Raw genomic sequence first — 27,865 nt, forward strand, 5'->3', positions numbered from 1 at the left:
TCGAACAACCCTCGGTTCTCTTACGAGTTGAATGGTGTCACTATCCCGGATGCAACTAGGGTCACCGATTTGGGAATTCTCATTGACGAGCGACTTCGGTTTTCTGAACATTGTTCAGCGGTGGTCAAAAAAGTGAATAGAATGCTTGGTCTCTGATTTTCAAAAAGGTCTCTTCGCGTTCTCTTAAAGTCATTCTTCTGCTTTTCCAAGACTTAATTCGTCCTGGACTGGAGTATGCTGTAAGGTTTTGGAGACCATACCTACAGAGGGAGATAGACTTGGTTGAAGGGGTGCAGAGAAGAGCTATGCGTGTCCTTATTGGCACACAGGGCTTGAGTTATGAAGAGAGACTTCATTTTTTGAATATGTTTACATTGGATGAACTCAGGTGTCGAGGTGATATGATCAAAGTGTTCAAAATTTTCAATGGGATGGATAGGATGGACCATGAACTTTTAGTACACTGCCAATCTACTGCTTTTACAAGGGGACACCAGTATCGATTGGTGAGGGACAATGCAAGGTTATGGTGTTGCAGGGAATTTTTCTCTAATAGGGTTGTTAATAAATGGAATAGCTAACCCCCGGAGGTAGTAAATTGTAACACAATTGACACGTTTAAAAAGAAATACGATAAACATGTTGAGGTAAATCGAGAAGCTATCCATACTTAGAATAAGACAACCATAAGTATTCTTTATGGGCATTGTATAATATTTTATCACATGTATATATTGTTTATAATTTTTATTAATTGCATTTTTAATTGGGTTGCTGTATTTTTCAAATATATGACATCCATATTTTTATGGGCATCTTTTTCTCAGCCACCTCGTTTGACATTTTGCCTGTTGTGGCTTTGTATTTGTATTTATTCACACTAGAGGGAATCAATCTTATCAAAGTTCAAAAATTATCAAGATTGTTAATATTAGGGTGTCAGATGTTTTCAACCTGGTAAAAAGGTCCTTGCTTTTGGGAAAGGGGCATGATACTGTCAAGACAGACTTGTCAATTGCATCATATTCCACCGTAAACTACTTTATAACAAACCACAGAGCGAAGTAAAAAAAACTGAATTTTTGGTGAAGTAATGACAAAGAGAAAGTGAGAATGTCAGATATGTTGTTATGGGGTGCAACTTATAGATTAACTCACACATTAAATTTTACTCTTATTGTTCATTTTTTTTCCAACTGTTTTGAAGACATAAATTTCGAAAAAGAAAAAAAAACACTGAAAAATTTATTGAAAATTCTCCAGCATAGAAGACTAATTATACAAACAAAAAAAACGTTTTATTTTTGAATTTTTGTAATTGTGCACCAAATTCTGCAGCTGAAAATTTGAAATTGATTGGAACACAAACATATTTTTATTATGCAGGATGTATGGTACATCATTCATGGTTGATTGCCCCAAACTACAATTACGAAACAAATAACTCTATGTGTGATTTTCATGGCAAATTATTTTTATCGTTAATGCTGGTTTACATAATAGTTTGGAGTTGGAAGTGGGAAGCCAACACCACCCTATAGATAATCTGTTGTATATAGAATCTTATTTATGAGAGAGGTTGTTGGAAGAGCTCACTAAGAGTTTGACTTGTTAAAATATATAAATATATTTTCTCTATAGTAATGTTTTTTATCATACACATTTGAACAACATTTTCACATTTGTAAGCACACAACATATATATTAAGTAAGAATAAAAATTTAAAAATAACCGGCTCGACTGTTTGGCAATGCAATAAAGAAATGTAATGCTGAAAAAAAACAAAACAATTTTACTGATGATAATATGCCAAACTATAAAATTCTGTGTGATTGCACAGGGTGATGTTCTTGAGCATATGTTACACACACTGATCAATGAATAAATCACATATACACATTTCTCTCTATATATATATACTCACATATATATATAATTTTCAATATTTACAAATGAAATGTTCCCAGTATCCTGAGCATTTCAATAATATTTTTTTCATAATTTGACACAGCTATTAAAATATCACTTTAGAATATGTTACAGATAATTTCATTTCTGTCTGTCACTCATTTGTGGAAGTCCTAAAGAAGATCTGGTGTCTGGTTTCTTGTACAGTTCAAAAGCACTTCCTCTGTTCTCTCTATTAGATAAATCTAAAAGACTGGTAGGTGGAGGTGGTGGAGAAGAATGATGGTCATACGGAGGTGGATATATTGGCTCTCTTCTTGATGCTCCTCCTCCTCTAAAAGGCACATTATGATAAGGCCCACCACCATTAACATGAACATTTGGCCATGAAGGGGGGTTTCCTGGTTTTGGGTATGAACGAACATCATAGTTTCTATCTAAGCTGCTTCCTCTTCCTGAATCAAAACCACTACTATCATTTTCAACTTTATATTGTCTTCGACTTGGTGAATTTAATGGCTGATTTCTGTAATTATCACGATTCTCATCAGGTACAGGTGGAGGAGGAGAATGCTTTGGTGGTGGGGGGGGAAGCAGCTCACCTGATGAGAAATTTCTAGCTGTATAATACGGAGGTGATCCCATGAAGTCCAAACTGTCTCTGCTTCTTTGATTTGGAGTGTAGGGTGGAGGCATTCCTTCTGGTGAACGATTGCTGTGTGGTGTGTAATCATGATGTTGAGGTGGATGGTTGATCCCAGCAGGAGGAGGTGACATCATATCCTCATCCATTCTCCATGACCGAGACTGATAATGGCCAGGTTTAGGAGGGGGAACAGGTCGACCATCAGACATTCTAGAAGGAAGAGTTATTTTAGATTCACTAATATAAAGCAGTTGGAGCAAAGAAAATTTGTTTTGCAATTATAATAACCTAATTGAAAATTTCACGTTAATGAAAATTGGAGAAATTTGAAAAAAAAATCAGCGAAAAACACACACGCATTCAATATACAAACAAGTGATTCTCATGAAATTGTCCTAAATTGGCACAGCAGTTTACATTAAATATATTTGGCACACAATTTTTTTTTCATCACTTTCTATTTACATTGAAGAGCCAAAAAAACGGGTAACCTGCCTAACATCGTGTAGAGCCCCCCCGCGAGCCCACAGAAGTGCCGCAACACGACGTGGAATGGACTCGACTAATGTCTGAAGTAGTGCTGGAGGTAACTGACACCATGAATCCTGCAGGGCTGTCCATAAATCCGTAGGAGTAAGAGGGGGTGGAGATCTCTTCTGAACAACACGTTGCAAGGCATCCCAGATATGTTCAATAATGTTCATGTCTGGGGATTTAGGTGGCCAGCGGAAGTGTCTAAAGTCAGAAGAGTGTTCCTGGAGCCACTTTGTAGCAATTCTGGATGTGTGGGGTGTCGCATTGTCCTGCTGAAATTGTCCAAGTCCGTCGGAATGCACAATGGACATGAATGGGTGCAGGTGATCAGACAGGATGCTTACGCACCTGTCAGAGTCGTATCTAGACGTATCAGGAGTCCCATATCACGCCAACTGCACATGCACCATACCATCACAGAGCCTCCACCAGCTTGAACAGTCCTCTGGATTCATGAGGTTGTCTCCATACCCATACACGTCCATCAGCTCGAAGCAATTGGAACCGAGACTCGTCAGACCAGGCAACGTGTTTCCAGTCCTCAACAGTCCAATGTCAGTGTTGTCTGGCCCAGGCGAGGCGTAAAGCTTTGTGTCGTGCATTCATCAAGGGTACACGATTGGGCCTTCGGCACCAAAAGCCCATATCAATGATGTTTCGTTGAATGGTTCGCACGCTGACACTTGTTGATGGCCCGGCATTGAAATCTGCAGCAATTTGCGGAAGGGTTGCACGTCTGTCACGTTTAATGATTCTCGTCAGTCGTCGTTGGTCCCGTTCTTGCACGATCTTTTTCCGGCCGCAGCGATGTCGTAGATTTAATTTTTTACCGGATTCCTGATATTCATGGTGTGTTCGTGAAATGGTTGTACGTGAAAATCCAAATTTCATCGCTACCTCGGAGATGCTATGTCCCATCTCTCGTGCGCTGACTATAACACCACATTCAAACTCACTTAAATCTCGATAACCTGCCACTGTAGCAGCAGTGACCGATCTAACAACTATGCCAGACACTTGTTGTGTTATATAGGCGTTGCCGATTGCAGCGCCGTACTCTGATTGGTTCCATATCTCTTTATTTGCATACGCATGCCTGTACCAGTTTTTTTGGCTCTTCAGTTTATATTCCTGTTTCTGACACACAAGTTGCCACTCTATTTATAATTTCTTCATCGATAGATTTTTTAAAAATTTGTTGAAACAAATTTTCATTTGTTATGAAAATATCCTTCTCCTGGATGTCCCCATCTCATTTTTCAAATTTTAAAATGATAATTTTTTTGTCTTAAAGTAAAAAAATATATATTTCTCAATAATACAGGGTGATTGTAATTAAAGTTCCCATACTCTGAGTAGTTTTTCTCAAAACCTGCTTATCCGAATACAGACAAATTTTTAGGATATCATTATGAGACCATGGGAGAGATTTATGAAATAAAAAAAAATAGTTTCGACCACACGGTTAAAAAGTGACGCTTTTTTTAAAATTGAATTTTCCTTTTTCCATAGACCATATAGCATATATACCAAGTTTTAATGAAATACGTCCTCCAGAACAGACTCTATATAGGTCAGAATAGTGTCAGTCAGTATATTGACGGGTGCTACATTGTACAAATACAAATACAACGTCACAACAGACAAAATGCCCAACGAGGTGGCTGATAAAAAGATGCCCATAAAAATAAGGTTGTCATATATTTCAAAAATACAGCAACCCAATTAAAAATGCAATTAACACAAATTATAAACTATATATATATATTTATATTATAATATATTTTTATTGGTTTGTAAAACTAATTTTTTTCAATTTTATGGGCATGATTCCTGCTGACTTGTTAGTTATACTCAAAAAGAAATTGTTGCAAAATGGGGGAATATTTTAGGAGAATGAACATGATGTTTGGCGATTTAACACACATTGTTGAGCGACATTGGCGATTTAACATTAGTTATCTTTTGCTCATGGAATAAAAACATTTTTCATTCCATGAGCAAAAATTTTTAAAAATGAAAAATTAGGATTTGACGCAGTTACGATCGGCCATAGTAATGTTTGCTTCTTGCAAGAGACATATTCCATTGAAACATTTGCATATAAGCTATATGGACCACAGGAAAATGTAAAATGAAATAAAAAGCACCACTTTTTCACCTGGTGGTCAAAAATTGAACTTTTTCTTCATAAATCTCTCTACCATGATCTCATTAAGATATCCTAAAAATTTGGCTGTATTCATATAAGCAGTTTTTGAGGAAAATTACTCAGAGTATGGGAACTTTAATTATAATTACCCTGTATATAATTTTAGGATCAGTATACTTTCATATTTAATTTTTTTCATAATTTTAAATGCTTTTTATCAATAGTTTATAGCCAAATGAAAATTTTCTCCAACTTTTTTTTTCCATTTGTGATATTAATGTTTTCCAAAAAAGTTTACAATTCTAATTGATTTGAAAGCATGTTCAAGTGATGATTTGAACATGCTTTTAAATCAATTAGAATTGTAAAATAATTCACAAATTAGATTTATTCGGGCAAAGTGTCTTCATTAAATGTCCTCCTGGCTACATTTTTTTTTGAGAAATATATAATTGAAAATTATTTTCAATTTTTAGCTCCTCTTTCAGTTTATAAACATCTTATTTCTGAAAAGCACATGTTTTCAATATGCTTAGTTTTTGATCAGCGTTGCAAAATATGTAAAAATGTCTTTCTCCTGGCATTAGGTAACAAAAAGGAAGGTTTGGTCATAAGTAAAGATGGAAAAATTTTAAAAATCCCAATTTCAGGGTTGCAACATCAAGCTGCGGTAACGTTTCATCTAAAGACTGCTTTGAAAATACAACTTATGCTCTAGAAAAACAGAGACAAATTAGGAATCTTTTGTCCCCATAAAATTGATGAATAAATGCTATTGACAAAAAAATTATTCATCCAAGTTTATAACATATTATAAAACGAGTTATATATATATATTATATAACAAGTTTATAAAATTATAGTGTCCGAGCTTGTCCAAGTTAAAAATAAATTACAAAATATATGGAACATATCTCTTGATTGTATGATTTCTATTACAATTTTCTCTGAATCTGAATTTTCCACAGATGTTTGCAATTCTCTTTATGGTAGTAAATTGCCCATAATGGTGATGGACTGGAATTGTGTTCAATTTAGAGGAAGAAAACCTCTTTTCTCGAGTTCTCAGTTTCTTTTGTCACTTCTTCCATTTCTTTTACATTCATGGCAAATTTCTTACAGATTGTATTTTCAAAAACAAAAATTAGCGTGGATGCAGCATCACTATAATTGCTGCAAGCCTCCAAAATTATGCATGCTTATAAAATTGTGAAAGCTGCAGTGGATAGAAAAAGATATATGGTAAATAAATTTTGAAATTTTTAATTTTTACATAATTTCATTTATGTGAACAATTTTAAAATTTCAATTTGAAAAAAAAAATACAAATGAATCTAGATGTCAAAAATAAGAAAAAGTAGTTCAAGAAGTTAAATTTCCTTTTGAGTTCCAGTGTTTTTGCATATGAAATTCATTTCAAAAATGTTTTTGACTTTTAAAAGCAGTGGTGTTGATTTTATAAAATGGAAATTTTATTATTCAGGGTCTTTATAATTAAAGTTCCACTTTGAAATGGCCATAAAAGGAAAACTACTGGAGAAAATGTTATCAAACTGGGTAATAGTTTACAGGAGGTCATAGGATTCAATTTTCCGCAAAAAAAGTTCAAAAACTCACCACCAGCAGGGAATGATGCTGCATGCAATATTGTTAAATGAAATAAGACATGAAGACATCAGTTTAAAATATTTTTAATCATTTCTAAAACAAAACTGTTTGTGGGGTTTTGGCGGAATAGAAACATGCAAACACCAACATGTCCATAACATTCCTCCTGATATGCTAAGAGTGTTGAGAATGCAGCAATGCGATTTTACTTGCTTTCAGAAAATGGTGGATGCCACATTGAGCATTCTTTGTAACACGTTTTAGAAACGATTAAAAACATTTTAAACTGATGTCTTCATGTCTTATTTAGTTTAAGAATATTGCATACAGCGTCATTTCTCTGCTGGTGGTGAATTTTTGATTTTTTTTTGTGGAAAATTGAATCTCATGACCTCCTGTAAACTATTACCAAGTTTGATAACATTTTGTCCAGTAGTTTTCCTTTTGTGGCCATTTCAAAGTAGAACTTTAATTATAAATACCCTGTATAATTGGTTATGATTTGATTTCATTTTTGTAACTAAGTAGCTGATTTTATTTTAACTGGTGATTTTATTAGCAGAGGGTATTTGTAACGGTACGAACCCGTGGCGAGTGAAGAGGAACCACCTAATTTAAAATAAGTGCTTTAAAATAATTTTGTTAATTGTTTCTCACTAAAATATTGCAAGTCAGGTCATTGGTGCCAGTCCAAGGTCGTCGTCATCCGAAGCAATAGGTAAACATCGCTCCCAAGGCTCTCTACTGACTGTGGTGAAATGACGTCATTCCTACTGCCGCTGCATTGCGATTCCGCTGATCGGGAAAATCCGGAATGTATGCAAATCGGCGATGCGGTCGATGGTGATTGGTCGCTGCTTCAGTATAAAAGGCAGTGATAGTGTCATCTCTACTCACTTGTATTCTCACTTCACTCGTATCTAGCCGTATTTCGCCACTCATATCTTGGAATGCGTCTGTAAATCCTCCATGTTCCTGAACTCTTACTAGGCCGCTTCTCATCGTGTAAGGCCTGCCGAGGTAAAAGAATGGACGAGTCGACTTCAATATCCAGCTACGAGATGGACTTACTCTCAGTGAATGGAAATGTGGACAGACGACTTCGTGATATTAACTTTTGTCAAACGATGTCTTTGATGTTCATTATTTTTGACCCCGGTTGTGACAACTTAAACATCACATATTGTATGAGCATTTACAGTATTTTCATTATGCCAACATTTTGGAAATGGAGACGAAATCTGTCGGATAGCTTATTTAAAAGATATACTTACATAGAAAATTCAGAGCATGCCAAGTTTATTTCATTTTGTTCAGAGTCATAAACTTGAAATATTTTTTGTTTGAACATTAGTAAACAACAATGCAAAATTATATGTCATCTAATTATCATACCTGCTCTGATAGTTCACAGGTTTTGGTGGAGGTGATGGTGGAGGAGGACGTTCTTCTGAATGTCGTCTGCAAAAAAAAAGATTAATAAATATAAAAAAATTTAAACACATACATTTCAAGCTAAAAATACAGTCGAACCTCACTATAGGGAACCCAGGATATAGTGAACTCTCAGTTATAGTGAACTTTTTCAGTGGTTCCAAATGAACACCTATTTAAATAATGTTATTTTAAAAGCTTATAGTGAACTGAGAAAATGAAAGTCTGCTTATAGTGAACTGAAATGTCCCTTCCACAGATTTTTTTTACAGTTTTTCGAAGATAAGTTTACACATATAAGGATCCCGAACGACAGCATTCCTTGACTTCCATGTCAAATCCCACTTTTTTATCCTCCCACTGTTTCTAGAAATCAATCACTGATTCACTACAAGACTCCACTCTTTTCAAACCACCTTTTGAAAAATCGGAACAATAGTGGAACAGACTTCAGATCTCACTACAGAAGCAGTTTGTTATGCATATTTTGGAAAGGTATGATGAACAGCGAGTATTGCATCTCTCTTTTGGAAGCAATCGTTTTGCTGGAGAAGTCTTGGTGACAAGTAACAGATGCAACAATTCACAAGTGCTTTTGACACACGGGTCTTTCCACAAATGTATTGGAGCAAGGAAGAGACAGCATTGCGGACAAAGATGAAAACCTACTCATCGCTATGTAGCTGGAAAAGCATTGTGTAAATCTTTTTCCAAAGATGAAATTGGACGCTTTGAATCTTATGATAAGATGTGTGTACTTCATATATTCCTACCGATGATGACATCGTATCCGAAGTAAAGCAAAAAACAACGATTCCCTACCCTCAGAAGAAAGTGAAATGTCAGCACCTTCAATCTCTGAAGTGAAAGGGCTGCAAACATTCTGAATACTTTTTCTACGGAAAATGTGGACAAAAACTTTGGACTCGACTCTTTCTTAATCGTTGTTAAGAAAATTGATGAAATTTACTTAGAATCGAAATGAATTCAATCAAAAATAACAATTTTTTTTTTCCATAGGATGTAAAAATAAAAGTAAGTAATACCACTTCAAAATTCTTCCTTTCTAATATTCGATTAATTGTCTATTTAAGAAATTAATTATTTACTAGTAAATTGTGTGTTATCGCAGTAAATGTTTCCAACAAAACCACCATCAAATGCTAAGAAATGTCAATGTTTCAACAAATTTGGATATAGTGAATCTTGGGTTATAGTGAACTTTTTATTGTGTCCACACACGGTTCACTATAATGGGATTTGATTGTACATTTAAATAGATTTTGAATTTTATAATTTAAAATCAAGACTTAAAACTAACTCTTAAACTAAGGCCATAAACTCAAAACAGCTGCTCATTTGCTCAGTAGAGAGATTGGAAAATAAATAAATTTGACCAAGTATTTCAAAACTTTCATTTGTTCCACGTTGAAGAGAGAGCTGGCAGCTAACTTTTTCTTGTATCAATAAAAACAAATTTCATTTTTAACATGATAAAATGTATCGGAGCAAACATCAGAATTTATTTTTTGCACTAAACCTTTCAACTGCATTTACACAACTAGGGCCAGTGAGTGGACATTTGACGATGGTATTGTTTTCAAAAAATCAGCTACACCTGTCCGTAATGATGACAATGTTGCCAAGTTTGGATGTTGTTCTGGTACTCCAATCATTAGCCCAGACATACACATCATAACCACCTTACTCTGGCTCAAGAAAACATGATGACTTTCATTCAGCAACTAAATAGCTCACACCAGTCAGTAACCAAATATTCAGCCCCTATCAAAGGTATCTGAATCATGTGATTTACACATTCTGCTGGTCAAAAAGACTGGTTAGTGACAACCTGACTGACTGGGATGATAACTGTTTTCGGGATCACTGAATCTGTTTATTCTTCTTGTCCCTTTCAGATACTGCTGCATATGAGCAAGTGATGCCAGCTAGTCCAGTGAACCAGTTAGTCTCTCACTAGCTGGTTTCATAGAGCATCAAAATTTCTTTCAGTAAATTATTCATTCTTTCAATTTATTTCACTCTTTTATCATCAATGCATTTTGCTTGCATTTTTTCATACCAGATCCTGAAAGAATTCTGAAGAGAGGCAGTTTAAAGTATCAATCATCCTATCAACCCCTTTCTTTTAAACTGAGCACATCTCCGGTCCATCACCATGGGCAATTTACTACCAACTGAGTTGTGCCAAAAGTATATGCACCTGACAGTTCAAGTGCATATCTAGTGATGTGTTTGAATTTTCAATGCTGCCATGTATATTTATAAATATGAGTAAAGTGTAATAATTGAATATTTGTACCATAGTGGGACTGTTGTTCTTTGCGGTGAGACTTTTTAACAGGGACGTCAGCTCACATTTGTGCATCAAAGTCGGGTACCACAAAAAACCAATTTCAGCCAACCACTCCCATCAACCAATTCTGTTGCATTTTCAAATCACTTGCCATGAAGGTCCCTCTAGATTTCTATAAGAATTAAGTTCTGAGGAAATTATATGGGGCCTGGTATTGCTATAATCGAGTCTAACCTTAATCTACAGTTCATTGCGAAAAAAAATAATGGAAACCTTAATTTCATTACAACTCCGGAAATTTGTCAAACACAGTTGGCTAGTGTACTTCATTTTGAAGAGGGATTGCAAGCACTGCTCTAGAATTTTGAAGAGGGATTGCAAGCACTGCTCTAGAATTTTGAAATAAAATGACAAGCATTTACTTTGTAGTTTTTGAGATAAGGTCATTGTGATACAAGACTTTACATAAGTGGACACCAGGGCCGTAACTAAGATTTTTGCCACCTGGGATAAACATATTACTTTGCCACTCCCACATTTAAAAATCTATAATTTTATAACAGTGGTCTTTGTTCTCATCTAAAAAGTTGCCAGCCCCTAAATTTTGCCACTCGGGGTAATTGCCTTCCGCCCCTCTAGTTTCGGCTTTGGTGGACACCAAGATTTTTTAATTATATTCTGATTTATAGATAGTATACATGAATCAGAATTTCATCATCTTTGACAGTGTTAAAAATATTTTCAGTTTCATTTTTTGGAATAAACTGGCACCATATAGAGATCAAAATTTGTAAGAGAGGGATTTAGATTTTTTTTTTCATGTAAAAAAGGGTAAAAATGAATAAATTTATCAATATCTCGACAAATTGCTCGCTATTGAAGAAAATAGTATCTTCATAATAATAGTACCATATCTCATTATCAGGGAGGCCCCTATACACCTGAGGGCCCAAGCCATGCCTGGGTAGAACCATGCATGGCTCTGCAACATTCTGGAATTTAACTAGAGTTAGTGAAGAGGTACCATTATGAATGAATGTGCTTAATTTTTACGTGTTGGAAAGTGGAACCATCACAACTAAGTACCCCTGTTAAGAAGACACCATAGAATAAGGCAAATACACAAAAATAAATAAATAAATTAGGACTTTTTATTTTCGTGTATTTGCCTTATTCATTGGTGTCTTCTTAATATTCTTTGGCAAAGTTGATCAACTCTTCTATAAGTACCCCTGTTATGTTATTGTCCCTTTAATTTACGCAATGTTTGTGATGATGTTGGAGATCATCATTTCTTGGCTTTTATGAATGATAATGCATGTTTCGTCATTCGACCTATGTTGACGGTCTGCTAAAAAGTCAGCAGAGGAACAGATTGAACGGATTGGCTTGCACATGCCTTCGACATCAATCCCAGAGAATATGTGTAGAAGTAAACGTATGGGAGATGCATTTCAGTGTGTGTGATCCCTATTATATATCAAACAAAAATTTGTTATGGTACCAGAACAGAAATGGCCAAATTTACTTCAAGATCTGCTGTAAAATTCATTGAAAAATTCAATCTCTCAACCCGAAAGAGGCCAAAGGACAATTGCAGTCTCTTGTTGTATTTCATGAGTTATTCTAATTCATGAATTATGTTGATGTTTTTAGGATTCAGAGTCACTTAAAACATATATATGTTGTAGTAATTCCAAAAGTATCCCTTTTCTGAATCACTGCCCCTTTTCTTGCCCCCCCCCTTTAAAGTTTCTGTCTCCCTCTGTTTATGAATTTCTACCACCCTGACCCTTTTTCAAGTACTTATCTTTCCAACCAATACTATAAGTGTATAGCAGTTAAAGGTGGACCTTACTAAACTTTGATAGGAAACAATAGCCCATGCATTATGATAATTTTGTTTGGTATACCATGCTAAAATTTTACAGGATAAAATAAACCAAGTGGTATGATCATTTTGCTAGTCTTGCCAAAGACCTAAAAATGATTGTTTTGTTTTTGGAGCATGTGTGTTTTTTAAACCTGCACCAGTACCATGCCTAAAAGGGATGATATCACCATTGTGAGATTTTATTCTCAAAGTAAATACATTCCTTTCATCCTGCAAATTTCTATGAGTGTTACAAAACAATTCTTATACATACCCATATTTTGTTGAAGGAATGCGTGTCCTATCCATGTTCATGTTTTTTACTGGCAGTTGAGGTTGAGCAGTACTTCGGGTATATCGGTAAGGATCATGTGACAATCTGTTATTTTGAGCTGAATTAGCTGAAGAATAGTTATCACTTCTCCCTTTATTTTCAGTAGGATTTGTCGAGCCATACTGGTTATAAGAATCACTGCTGTAAGAGGAACTGTCAAAATTTCCCTATAATAAAACAAAATGATGTTTCATTAACTTAGCAGCACACAAGAGGTGAAAATAAAATAAAAACATGAACATCACAGTGATGCTTTGTACAGTAGGGTATGGCATTCTAAATGATCAAGGTTTTTGATCCATTAACTTAATTAGCAATAAGCTTACTAATAAAAATCAGGTTTTACTTTTTCTAAGTTAGTTACTGGAGCTACTAGCTACTAGTTAGTTACTACTTTTCTAGTTAACAGTTTTCTCAGTGATCAAGTTCATTCATCTGCTAAATCCAATTCATGAAATCTCAAAAGGAATATCTAGTACTTGAAGATTTACTTTTGCAACTTACCTAAAAAAATAGTTAATCAAGAACCAATAGATATGCAGTTTTATGTTATTGAATCCATATCAAATAAATAAAATGAGTTAAAAATATGTACAAATTTTGAGTTTAATGGAAAAATCCAAGTTTATCAGCACTGATGCTCTTTATAGCAAGCACTTTTATAAGTCTGCAATTTGACTTCACTGAAAAGTTTTCTAATAACATATTCAGTAGAATAGAAATGAATTACCTTTTTGGTTTGATAATACGATTAAATAATCGACATTTGGGTGTACCCAAAATTCTAAAACGAACATGGCTATATGCGTTTTGGAACTATATGTAGTTCCTTCATCAGTAGCAGAAACAAAGAAGAAAGAAAAAATTGAAAATTGAAAAAACTCCTTATAGCGGGAGTTACTTTTTTGAATTTGACTCTTGTCTACAACAGCGAGTAACCCCTGTTATAAGGAGTTTTTTCAATTTTTTCTTTGTTTCTGCTACTGATGAAGGAACTTCATATAGTTCCGAAACGTGTATAGCCATGTTCGTTTTGGAATTTTGGGTACACCCAAACGTTGATTATTTAATCGTATTAACATATTCAGTTTTTCTATCAACACACTTTTACTGGGGACAAACCATTTTTGGTGTCACAGGAAAGGTTCTAGAAGTGCCTTTTACTGCCTTTGCCTCCTCAACACTATTGATGCTGATGCACCATAGCATGTTATCCTCTGACAACATCTCCCCCCCCCCCTAGTGGGCTACTGGTTGCTCTTGAGAGCAACAGTTTAAATATCCCTACTCTGTATGTTACACTGTCAAGCCTGCAAACATGATTTCATGTAAATCAAGACCCCACTTCTTTTCCTGCCTGATCTATTTTTGAAAAAAGTATCATATCCTGAGATATGTAAGAATGATTCATCCCAGTGGCATAGCCAGGTTTTGGTCAGTGGGTGAGCAAAATTCAGAAAGGCGCCATTTTTTGTTCCTGCTTCAGACACAAACTTAAAATTATGATTAAGCACAGGGGTTCTCAAACTGTATGCTGCAGCATTCTGGTGCCACCTCCACGATTTTTTGAAAATATTCTTTGTTAAACAGCTCTGGGGAGCTGACAGAGCTCACGTATAAGCATTGAATAGAGGAAAGGGGTGCCTTGAGTGGGAACAGTTTGAGAACCCCTGCATTAGTAGGAAGAACTTGAAATTTTTCAATTTTAAGTTTATTTTCTATTTTCAGCTGATGTTATTTTTCAAATTAAATTAATTACTTTTCAATTGATTAATTTATTTTAATCAATACTATACTATACCAATCGATACTGGTGTCTCCTTGTAAAACAGTCGATTGATGGTGTACAAATTCTTATATGTGTGACCATAATGTATTTGTGATGTCATAGTTATGCTTGGTTTGTGTTTGAGAAGTTTTGCCATCTGTTTTTTATATTAGAAGTAAAACTGGCAGGTGCCTGAAGTTTCCTGTTATGCAAATACCACGTTGAAAGCCTGCCTGCTCCCTGCAGCAAAACTTTTCAAACAAAAGACTGGTTATCATTTGTACCTTGAAGTTGGAAAACTGAAAAAAAACTTACTCTAGTCAACCACCACTGTGCCATTGGTATGGTTTAAACCTGGATCATTGCAATATGAGTCCATCATGATGCCCACACGATCCCATAGTGGCTATCACATGCTACTAGATTGCAGATGCACAAGCAAAGGGTGCCATGAATCCAAAAAAGTTTGGGAACCACTGCTTAGAAAGAATTTGTGTGTGCGCTGGAAATTGTTGTATGTATCCATAATGGATTCAACTATGTCTGAGGCGTATTACATGTTTGAAATACCACTGTTCATCTTCTGAATTGAAGTGAAAATGGCAGGTATATAAATTGATTGAAATAATTTTTATGTGTTTGCTGGTCTAACTGCTTCCTTTGGAGAACCTGTTTAAAGGGGAGTTTTGCTTGAAATTGAAAAATTTAGGCAATCATTGTGCACAGTATATGTACAGTCAATCTCGCTTATAACGTCCCTGCTTAGAACGTTTTTCCCACTTAGAATGACCTATATTTTTGTGAATTTAACTTTTTTCCTATATTGATAATGTTAACTTTTCTAGGATACAGCGTTTAAATTTTTTGCTATTCCCGCTTAAAACGTTCTAATAAGAGGTTCCTTTTTTCCATTGCGGCCTTATTCAAATTCACACCTTAGATCAATTTCAAAAAATGAATCTTCTCATATTGATATTATAGACTATTGCATAAAACAAAAGAATAAACAGCGGTCTTTCTCATCCACTTCTGAATCTATTGATACAAAATCAAGCCCCAAAAGAGTTACATTGACACAAAACAAACAACTTGACAGAATTCCAAGCACCAGCATCAAGTATCATTTAAAAGTGGCTTTTTCAGATAAGGAAAATCAGATTTTTCTTCTTGGAATCAGATTCTTTACAGAACAGCCAATACAATGCTTTCATGACCTTTCAAATTTTTGAAAATGAAGAAGTAAAAGCATTAAAGTTTGCAGAGCACAGTTCAAGTCAAAGTGTCTCAGAGCAAGTTAAAAAGAAAAGCTCTAAGTTTAAAGGAAAAAATGAAAACTCTTAAATTTGTAGATGATAACCACAGTCAACACCAGTTGTAACGTTTGCAGAAGCAATTAAAGGGCCGGAAACTTTTTGATATTTTGTGGAAAGGAAAGAAAATGTGTCATGATGTTATCCAGATTTTACAGAAACTTGACTGTTATAAAAGAAAACTGTTATAGTTTGACTGGTTATAACTAGAGCATGAAAGTTTAGGCACTAAAAACGGTCGAAATAGGCAGGCAAACAGGCACTAAAAATGCCAAAAATAGGCACTAAAAAAAATCCATTTATAATTTTTGGAAGAAAGAAAAATAACTAAAAACAAAGGCATTAAGGGTCTAAAAACTAGAGCTGAAAAACTGGTTGCATTTAATCCATGTATTGTTTCAATTAGAGTATCATAACTGCATTATTATCCAAGTTAAATTGATTTCAAGCCCAAAATTAAATGTTAGTAGAACTTCAGGATTAGGCCAATTCCAGAAACCACCATTATCAGATGCAGAGAATGTTGCGAATAATTCCCGTTTATTTGTTGTGTTATTTGGAATAATCATTATCATTTCTATAGTTGAAATATGGCTACCTTGTTCTATTGTTGTAAAAGAAATTATAACTTTTTCTTTTTAATATTACCACCTATGCGGGACTCCTTCAAATGCAAGGGCCCTGTGTGGTCGCATCTGTCTAACGCTCCTGAGGGCCACTCTGGTCAATCTAATCAAATATTAGATATGTATATTTCATAGCCATGGTTGTTTGCAGTGCACAAAATAAAACCAAAACAACATCGGCCTAGAGCCCTGTCTGCTCTAGAGCCCCTTTATATATACCATATATGAAGGCTTCTTAGTCTGCTCCTACCCTCATGTGAGCCATGACGTCAATTTATGACCTCTTGGGACAGTCATCGGTCAGCTATACACATACAACACAGTCTGATACCTGAGTGAGACATACTATTTAAAGCGTGTGGAGAGAAACAAAAATATTTCCAGTTTTCCTCTACTTTTCTAACACGGGATGCGTTCATCTGAAACAAAATCATTCACACCTAATGCTATCTGGTCAAAGCAAAGTTAATGCATGACAACACCAATATCTCAGATCACTTATTTGTGTCTAAATGGGGCTGGAAGGGGAGGGGCTTTCTGATAATAATTAATAATGAGAGTTGGAAAATTTTAAAACAGACCAATTCTTTTGAAGTTTTCAATGCTCAAAATATCCAAGTTTTACAGGTTATGGCTTTTGAAATTCACTAATAAATTTAAAACTATGTCCAAATAGGCACATTCATGATGCAAAAATTGAAAAAAGGGATTTTCACCAAAAAAAGTTTGAAAATAGGCCAAAAAAGACATTTATGGCATTTTGCCTTAACTTCTAGGCTCTAGTTATAACAAATGATTCCTTCTTATTAAATCCCTATATGTACATTAATGTTTATCAATAAATTAAAAATGACATAAAATAGCTATGGTCAGTGAAAAACCATGTCTTATAATTCTTATATAAACATTTCCTACTTATAACGTTATTTAGTTGCGGTTTTCGAAAAATGTTATAAGCAGGATCGACTGTATATTTTTATTTTTAGTGAAATAAATTCATGGGATTTGTTTTATAACAAATCAGCAAAGAATGAAAATATATCGAGGTTACTATTCATCCCTCGATATATTTTCATTCTTTGCTGATTAGGGCACGGGTTCTAAAACCTTTCCCATGCGCGGCACCCCTTACCCTAATCAAAGCTTATCCATGGCACCCAGAGCAGTTTAACATAGAATCTCTTGGCAAAAACCTTTATTGGGCACCGTGGCAGCACAGAGTTTGAGAAACCCTGGACTAGGGAGTTCCTAATTTTTCCCTGATTGATTGACCAGAGGGTCTTCGGGCAGTGCCGTCTTAAGGCATGGGCCCACCCGGGCACGTCCGGGGGGGGGCCTCAAGAGGAAAGGGCCTCACAAAAATGAGATCTGGTTGAAATTTTCATGAATTTGCCTGGTAGGGCCTCGGAAAAATCACTCTGTCCTGGGGCCCATGATGATCTTAAGACGGCCCTGTCGTCGGGTAAGTACTGGCAAACCGCATGGCAGCAAAGTCCATATTAGTAAGTATCGTAAGCCCTTGGATACGTGCTAATCAAAAAACAATGATCTAGATAATCTTTTAAGAGTGGACTCAACATTTTGCAGACATTTTTTGTTTTTCTGAAACAGTATACATATGTGTGTAGCTTAATTTCACTTTTAAACTTTCCACATAATTTATTGGCACACCCACGCTCCAGGCTTGGTCCGGGTGCCTCAAGTGCAAAAGGGGCACTTCATGAGGATGAGATCCTGTTAAAATTTTCGAGAGTAAACTTTTAGATACATATTTCTAAACAGGTGGGGGGGGGGGGGCTTAGAAAAATCCCTTTGATGATCATAAGATGGCCCTGCATAGACCACCCATGTGTTGTTCTAAACAAATAATGCGTGAAGTTGTGCTTCAAAAAGCAATGAGTATATATAGCACATTTTGATATTATTTTATTTTGGAAATATCCTCAAAGTGTGCGTCGCACTTGTGGCTTCTAGGTTCATCGCCAAACTTTTTTGAAGTGGTTCTTTTTTACATTAGACTATTCTGGGAAGTTGCAGATAAATGATAGTGAAGTCAAGGGGAGGGGGCATGGGAGCCAAAATTTTAAGAAACACTGACTCAATTGGAAGAGAGATATATGTGTCATGAGTACAAAAACACACCGGTCATAACTTTTTCCAGGGAATAATTTCTCTGATTCAGCACACTGCTGTATATGCATAATGATGAGACAAACAGTGATTCAAAGAAAAGAGAAACTACAAAAAGACAATAATTTTGAGAAAGTCACATTTTCAACACAATATTGTGCATTAGCAACGTATAATATAATAAAATTTTATACACCATGCAATATACATGACTGTGATTTCCTCTCTCATTCTCTGCATTTCAGAGCGCTATGTTGACCCAATATGAGAAGTTTTTTATTTCACCCAACTTTAAGCAAAACTTTTTTGTTTTGAAGTTTGTATGTAGTTTGTTTGTGGGGTTCTGGAGAGATTGAGAGGGATCTTGGGTTTTTCAGTGCTCAAAAGCTCAGAGCTGTGTTCTGCCTTCAGAAGGAACATTAATTAAAGCTCTTGTGGTGGCTCTTCACAACTCACAACAGAATGAGCATTTGGTGAATGCCATATTCTCAGAACTGAGGCAAAATATGGAAGGTATTTCTAGGAGCTTTACAGAGAATGACCAATAACGGGAAAAAAATTTACATCAAGAAGTGGGCAAGATTTTGTCTTTTAATAAAGGTGGGAACAGAGGCTGCTCTGAACATGCTTTCAGATGAAGAGCTTGAGGGCAATTTTCAAAAATGGTAATGAAAACCTTCACTTTTTCTCTTTCTTCTTCTCTCAAATAAATAGTACAAAATCAATCACTGTGAAACTGTAAGAGGTGCATATATAAGTGGAGATTTTTTTTCCTCACTCATAATTTTATGATGGTCAATGAAGGTATTAAATGAAAAATTCAATTTTTTTCTCAAATTTTTTTGGAGATCAAAAGTCATTTAGGAGAATAGGCAAAATTTTGATTGGAGAAGCAATCACTCTCTCTGCTCTCAACCTGGCTATGCCACTGGTTCATCCCATCATTTGCCCAAGATTCTATAATGGCTGCAAGGTCTAGGTCCTCTACTGCTATCATAATTTCTAAAAACTATGGTACTTGCTTGGTGCCTTATTTAGATACCAAAAGGCATAAAAGCGGAACAGTCATATTTTGTCCCCCTGCATCTCAAAATGCAATGAAAAGCATCATTTTTTTTTTTTTTTTTTTTTGCTCAGTATATATATATCAATGATTTGTAGAATCCATTTTATTGTGTGATTTTATTTTCATGATAATTTTGGCAAAACAAGTTGAAAGTTATGACAAATTTGCAAATTTATGCCCCAAAAACAGATCTATATTTTTTATTAATTAATGGTTTCCTCATCATACAAAATGCATGCTACAAATCATTGATATATGCTGATAGAGCTAAATAAAAAAAATTGATGCTTTTCGATGAAATTTTAGATGCAGGGGACAAAAAATGTCAGTTCCAGTTTGGTGTCTTTTGGTGTCTAAATAAACTTCCAAGCTTGTTGAAACACATATTTTTTAAACTAAGAGACCTGAAATAGTTAGTATATTGATACTGAAATGGCATTAAAGTATTTTTAGCAAGAAATGTACAGTAATAAGAAATTTTCATTTCAATTTCCCTTGTACCCAAATGCATGCTTTTAATGATCTTAATCATGAGAAGCATGTATTTTAGAAATGGGAATCAATAAATTTTGAATAAAGCTGATCATATTAATAGATAAATTACTAAATCAATGAATTACACAGTGAATTTAACCCTTCAGGCGGCATTGACGAGACATCTCATCAATCTCTTGCTTCTTACTTTAGCATTGACAATCCCAGATATTTTTAAAGTTGATTTTTCAATGGGAAATTTTTCTCTACACCCCTTTAGTTTGCCCCTGCTGAAAATCGGAATAAAGCCTACTCCATTAAAAAAGATATGAAACTTTGAAGGGGGTTTAACGATTTCTGCTGTGTTACTTAAGAGTTAACAAGCACTGAAACATTGCTGTAATGGCAGAAAGTGAAGCCTTTTATGCAATGAGAAAATCTTTTAAAATAAAATTATTTAAAAAATAATTCCACAAAATGTTTTTGAAAAATAAAAAGTACCTAGCTCAAATTGCTTCAAAGATTGTTCTACAAATATTAAAACTAATCTGAAAAGGAAAAAAAAAACCGATTTTTTTTCTGTAGTTTAGTAAATTTTTCTAAAGAAATTTACATTATTTAACATTATTTACATTACTTAAAAAAATAATAATATGAAATTAAATTATTATGAAGTTACACTGGAATAGTTTTGCTTTGATAGTTATTTTAATTAATGAAAATATGTAGCATGTTTTTAAGTAAGTATCGTTTTGAAATAAAAAGAAAACAAGTTGACTTTCCTTAACAATTTTTTTTTACATGAAAGCCTGTACCTTATAGTCTACTTTTCAACATAATTTCCATCAATATTAAGGCATTTATCGTATCGTACAATCAGCTTTTGAATCCTATCCTCATAGAAGTCTGCCCCCTGATTTGACAACCACCGCAACACAGCCGTTTTGACTTCATCATCGTCGTTATGGCGCTGACCACACAGATGCTTCTTCAAATGCAGGAACATATGGTAGTCACTGGGTGCTAGATTGGGACTGTACAGAGGGTGATCAAGTTGTTCCCAGCGAAATGAGGGAATGAGATCTTTGGTGCAATTAGCCACATGTGGGTGGGCATTGTCATGAAGCAAAATGATCCCCTTACTCAACATGCCTCGCCTTTTGTTTTTGATTGCACAACTTTTGATAATTTAAGTGTTCTGTCACAATTTCATAGAGAACACTTCTGGAAATTTGAGGAAACTCATTAGACAATGATGAAATCGTAAAGCGTCTGTTCTCCCTCAATTTTTTGCCAACATTCTGCACCAAATCTTCAGTAATGACAGAAGGTCACCCACTTCGTTCCTCATCATGAACATTTGTGCGGCTATCTTTAAAAGCTCTAACCCATTTCCATACCATTCCATCACTCATAATGTTTCTTCTATACACTTCACTGACCTCACAATGAATTTCAGCCGCTTTCACACCTTTAGCACTAAGAAAACAAATCACAGCGCGTATTTCACAGTTGCAGGCATTCTTAATCTGCTGAGGCATTTTAAATACTCACAAACAAACTTAAACATGGTCAAATGTTTCCGTAATGGCGTCTGTGGTTTGCCAACAGATGTAGGTACACAGTACAAGTGTGCAGAATGCCGACTGCAGCGGCAGAATTTCAAAGCGGTACTTACTTAAAAAACATGCCTCGTATTATAGTGTGATAGTTAAATTACAATAATTTATTAACTGCACCCATTACGAAGTACAGTAAAACCTCTCTTAATGGACACCCTCCTCAGATGCGGTCACCCGTCTTGCACAGATGAATAATAATTTCCTCTAGTATAATAAATGTATGCATTTCAAACCCCTGGTCACCCCTCTTTTATGGACAAATTTTTTTGTTCCGCTGGTATCCGCAAAAGAGAGATTTTACTGTAGTATTTTAAGCAGTATAAAGAACGATTGGCAATCCACAAGATATACTCACACCCCCTCACAGATGCCTTTACTTGTTATAAAATTGATCCTTCGGTAAGAAGAAAACAAATTAGTTCTATAAATCAATATTTATTCAGAATGTTTTAATAACAAATTAATAGACACATAATTATTAATTATATTAGTTAATAAACCTTAAATATTTATAGCTTTTCAATATTAATACTTCATCTGTTATTAAATACCTTTGAATTTACTTAAATTGCTCATTTATTTACAATAACTAAATCCCGGGATCGATCACTCTAATTTCTACTTTCCAGGGATTGAAAAAACCCGGGAAATATTAATCCCTAATTCCTACCTCTCAGAAAAAATATGTGGAGGTAAGACGCAGCAGTGTATGATCCCCAATGAGAAATTTCAACATTTTTTAATGTACAATCCACAGATTATGAACAAGAAAATACAGTTCTCAAATTAATATACAAATTGATTTTGAAAGGAGGTGTGAATAGTAGAACTTACACCTCTTCCATTTAGTCGATCCAATGAATGAGGCTGAGTACTTGTATTGATATAGTCTGGAGGTTCCCTCTGTTCTCTTCCTAAGCAATTAATATTTAAAACAAGTAATTGAACAAAAAGAAAAATTGAAGTAAATACTAAACATTACTTATAAAGATTTTAATATAGACATGTCTAATTTTTTTTTTTGGAGGGGGGGGGGGTTAAATTTTTGAGGCTGTCTCTGAAATAGAATCCATATTCAAATTAAAACACAGGTATATAGGTTTTTATTTTCAGAGTCAAGATAAGGGAATCTGTTATTTCATACTGGTCTGTTCTCTAATTATAAATTCTTTGATGTAGAACATAAGAATTTAAAAAAAAAATGTACTTTTTGAGGTGTGGCAATGCTGAGATAATATCATTTTATTAAGTATTTGACTGAAAATGTAGAAAATACAAAGTAATATACAATAAAAAACAATATCTCACCTGAAAGGACAAAACAAATAAGCAATACAATTCAATAGCCTAATTTTTAGCATTCAGTAAATTTGTTTGCAAAGATGTCGCACAATATTTTTCATTTTATCAATTATTCTAAACAACAACAAAATGACAAGATATTTTCAGTTTCATTTATAATTGCTTCCATTTCGATTAACTCATCTAGGAGTTGAGGATATTAATTAATAAGCCACACTATATTATATAATATTTGTTACACACATTAGTGGAAATCAAATTTTTTGGATTTGCGCTATGCGATATCAAAAATAAAAACTGATTATAGCTGGAATCCTTGGTAGAGTATGCATGTCTGAAATTTGACCTTGCAAAAAAAGAAGATATTGTACGAAAGTTGCAAGCTCAGATATTCAATTATCATGTGTGTTCCAGGAATTTTAATTATCTTTTAATTACAAATAGCAATAAATTGTTTGTATACCAATAATTAAATCATCAAAACCATACTCTTTAAAATCTCACTTCAAGGGTGCCATGGAAGTTCAACAGTATGTTGAAGTTTTGAACATACTCTACATACATTCCCAAGATAAAAAAAAGGTTGAAAAACACTGATGTGTGTGAAAGGTATGAAAAAATTTGAAATGTAGAGTGAAACCTGTTTAAGATGGACACCGTATGAGACAAAAACCTGTCTTAAATAGAATCAAAATATAGTCTGTTCAATAATTAGTGTTTTTCTTTGCACCTTTAATATAAAAAGCACCTTTAACAGAAATCTTTCTAAATCAGAATATTATTTCAGTCTATTGATGTTCTATTTCATACAGGTTTCACTGTATTAAAATATCTTGAAACTTGTATTGCCTTAAAAATATTGTAGCATACTGAAGGAAACCATACATCAGTAAAAATATAATTATAACTTTAATAATTACATAGTGCAGGAGAAAATGAATCATATGTTTGGAATTTCATGATAGACCCCCCCTGATAACTCCCCACTTTGGAGGCATTCAGTGGCAAGGAAAAATTGATAAAACCCAGCTGCATATTCAATATTGTTCTCAATATTGTAATTTTGTAAATCATGTTTGTGGACAGCATTTTATTCTTTTAAATCAGAAAAACCATAATACTCATGAGTGTTCAAAACATGTCTTCAAGTACTAACAATTCCTAACTATTTGGAATATGTTATTACTAGAAGCTTTTAATTAGACCAAATTATTTTTTCCATAAAGACTTGCTCATAATGCAATGGAGAACTTACAACAGCCCAGGCCTATCACTTAGGAATTTACTGCCTAATCCCAGAAGGGATTTGCTGAAGTGGCTAAAGTTCATTATACAGGGTGTCTGGATCAAATATACCCAATTTTAAACAGTGCTTAAAAATCAGTAATGTCATTTAGGATGACAGTATTAGAAAATTTTGGCTGCCCAACTCTGAAAGTCTGATGACAAATTTTCTGAAAGCGTCATTAAGTATACTGCCATTCCTACAAGCAAACAAAGAAAACAATGGTGTCACCATAAGAGATGAAAGTGTGTATTATTTTTTAGAGATGTTAGCTTCCATCAACTTTCATCTCCAGGATAATTTTTTCAGATGAAGCAATAAAGCAACATTCCATCTATCCAACAGGGTTAAAAAGCACAATTGTCAGAGTTGCCAACTGCACTCAACTACGGAGCTATGGGAGATGCTCAATTCTATGGAAATCAGTTTTTCTTCATATTGTATATTATCTTCTTTTTTCTGAAAAAAATTCAGGTCTTTGGGTTTCTCACTGCATTTTATTTATTTTCATTATTATTATTTTGAAATTACATTGATTTTTAGTTGATCGATAAATTTATATACTCATGTGAGAAAGTTTGAGAGAAGACAAACTCAACTTGAAAAGGGTTGTGATCAAATTTAGCCTTCCAGTGGGCACAAGTATGTAAGAGATAGACCCTATATACATATATGTATGCTCTTTGGAAGGTTAGAGCAAACTTGCAATCCAGGATGGCATCAGAGCGTGATGATAGATGCAAATAACAAGTATCTAATATTGGACTTCGAAAAATCTGAGAAGAATAAAGAATATGTGAAATCTGTCTTCCAGAAGGATCTGTGGTTGGTTGCCATGTCTGGTGAGGTTGGTTTTAGATCCACCTGTCATGCTACTCAAATGTGCAAAAAAGAATTTTCAAATGCTGTTAAAATCTCCCCCCATTGTCGGCTAAAAACAGCTTTTTGAGTAGTTCAGAGCTGTAAGTCTGGACCCAGGTTAATTTGCACTGATAGTGCTCGGTCAAATCCGTGGAACTTGTTACAGAGAGAATGTTTTGCAGTGGGTGCTCTGATATGAAGGAAATAGGGGAGAGAGGCTCTAGAGTCGCTAGATGTCCGCATATACGACCCACAAGGGGGTATGCAGAGTGGGATTGCATTGAATCTTCATGAATTACTAAGGAACTTGGAGACCTCACATAGGTTCTTGAAGAAGAGGGGGTAGCTCATGTTTCCTAAGCCTCCAGGTTCCAGGGCTTAGGAGGTGTTGCATTTAAATGAAAATTCAATTGAATAAAAAAAATGACTAAATAAAAAAATTGCATTTTTGAGTGATTTTTTTTCATTGGACTATAATTATGTTGTCCTGGGGACAGGGTACTCCCTTCCCTTTCCCATTTCAAAGCTCAAAATTCATCACTATTGAGAGGCTTAGTGCCAATATTGGTATGTCTTATAATTGCTGAATTAGGGCTCAGAAAATCTCAATAAAAATGTTTGAAGTGGCAAAAAAACAATCCCAAAATCAATATGGGGTGCAGGCTCTAACATGATATGGTCATCTGGCCATTTTTTTTCATCTGTGAAACAAAAGGAACATGAGTAGAGGTGCACTGATTTTCTTACAAAAACTTTGTGAGTGCTACTTTCAATTTATATACTTTTCTCATCCTTTCCAACTTCTTGTAAAGTGTAGGAACTGCTCAAAAATAAGGATGTTTGAATCAGACACTCTACATTTCAATAAAGTAAGTAAATTGAAAATATTGACTTGCCTTCAATAAGGATGGAATGCCTGCCATGGCCAAACAACCTTTCTTGAGCTGTACGATAATGTGTTGGCTTGTTGTTCCTGTCAACTCGGGGGGGAGGTTCTTGTTGCAAAGGAGAACGACCTTTGGAAAGAGTTTCACCACCTAGTCAGAAAAAAATCATATTAACATATGACATGTGGTGATTTTGAACAGAGTTCTTTTACTGCTTTGATACATAGCAAAATCTATTATCTAACAAAAGGAGTGGCTATTTTTCATGTATCAAAAAGAAAAGATAAGTACAGTAGAACTTTATTTCTAAGTCTCTCATCCATATGATGTCTAAGTTTGGTCTCCGCTCATCTCTTACATTTCAGTGATAAAAAATAAAAATATTTATTGATGCACAGCCTAATTACCTAATATTTTCACTCTGGCTCAAGCTCTAAACTTTAGGGAGTGACATTAGTTCTGTTCATGGAATATGCAAATTATATGCCATTTTAAAGAAAACCAAAAAGGATAAAAATATGAATAAAACTTGTTATATATATGGTCTCTTTTTTTATAAGGTCAATCAAAATTTCAACAAATGATCTGATAGATTCAACAAGTTTTCCTGATAGATTCTTATCTGTTTTGTGTTTTAGGACAGGCAAGAGAGCTAACAATAGAAATAGAAGTATATATTATTTTAACAGCTTTTTTTTTTTTAAGTGGTTAAATTTAAGTGATATTTTAACATGATTTCTTCCATATTTATTATACTTCATACTTATCAACTCCAATCAGGAATTATGCATAATTATCGGTAAAAGTAACAAATATAGAAAAATGTACCAAACTTACTGAAATGACTAGTAGAGGTTATGCATAATTGAGCTTATTTAATATTAATTGAGTGTATTTAATATTACTGTTCATTGGTTATCATCCCTTTAGAATTTCAGATGAGGCAGAAAGGGTGGTAGGATGATGATGGCCAAAAAGCTACACAATAGTCTAAGACTTGAAACACCTCCACATTTTGACATATGTCTAGCACAGACATTATGAGTTGAAGAAAAAAATAAAAAAATTATCCCTCTCCCCTAACATTTAATAAATTGTGCCCACCATCTGATCAGTTTTATTGCTTCGCCTGGACCAAGGAGGAAGTTTTTTTTATCTTTTGGAAGTGTTTTTTTTCAGGGGAAAAAATTCCCCTGAAAAGAAGAAAATGATTCTGGAAACCCAAAAAAGAAGACCAAAAGACAAATTTTCTAAAACGTAAGACAACGATTGAAGTGACACCAAAAAGGAGGATCATTGGTAACAATAGTCTGGGAGAATGTTAGTACTGTCATCTATATTTCAAATTATAAGTGAAGTGTGATAATTAAATATTTGCACTTTTTGTAGGTCTGCTATTCTCTATGGCGAGACTATTTAAGGGGGAGATTGGCTCCCATACACACTTCGAAAATGGAAACCACATAAAACAAACTTGAGTGGATCACCACAGTGTAGTCTCTGGGGTTCAAACCTGGATTCTCTTGATAGAAGAGTCCATGACAATACCCACATGACCGCTCAGCAGCAGCTAATCTACTGATGGCTATAGCACTTTGGGTGATGGGCACAGCAGTCATTGTACCGCAGTAAAGCGCAGAGACACATTTTTATGATAGCTGTACATTTGCAAAAATTGTAATGCAGTGTATATTTTTCCAAATATTGTGGTTTCATTTAAAAAATTA

At 34.5% G+C, this 27,865-nt stretch overlaps 1 protein-coding gene across 5 annotated transcripts in view; it reads right to left on the minus strand.

The window, feature by feature from the left end:
* Nucleotides 1–1,352: 1,352 nt before the first annotated feature.
* Nucleotides 1,353–27,865, minus strand: part of LOC149065528 (tight junction protein ZO-3-like) — a 238,325-nt gene continuing 211,812 nt past the window's right edge. For 4 of the 5 annotated variants that reach the window (XM_089253416.1, XM_089253420.1, XM_089253418.1 and 1 more), the window contains 5 exons: nucleotides 26,148–26,288; nucleotides 22,638–22,717; nucleotides 12,748–12,974; nucleotides 8,245–8,310; nucleotides 1,353–2,765 (listed from right to left, as the gene is read on the minus strand). In XM_089253416.1, coding sequence (XP_089109542.1) covers nucleotides 2,051–2,765; nucleotides 8,245–8,310; nucleotides 12,748–12,974; nucleotides 22,638–22,717; nucleotides 26,148–26,288 — 1,229 coding nt within the window. In that variant the 3' untranslated portion in view covers nucleotides 1,353–2,050. Of the gene's footprint in view, nucleotides 2,766–8,244; nucleotides 8,311–12,747; nucleotides 12,975–22,637; nucleotides 22,718–26,143; nucleotides 26,289–27,865 lie in introns of all 5 variants that reach the window. The other variant, XM_089253417.1, reaches the window with a different exon arrangement.

The sequence above is a fragment of the Pholcus phalangioides genome, unplaced genomic scaffold (genome assembly GCF_987345545.1).
Source record: "Pholcus phalangioides strain wild (caught in Gottingen) unplaced genomic scaffold, Ppha-v1.0 ptg000039l_1, whole genome shotgun sequence".
Lineage (NCBI taxonomy): Eukaryota > Metazoa > Arthropoda > Arachnida > Araneae > Pholcidae > Pholcus > Pholcus phalangioides.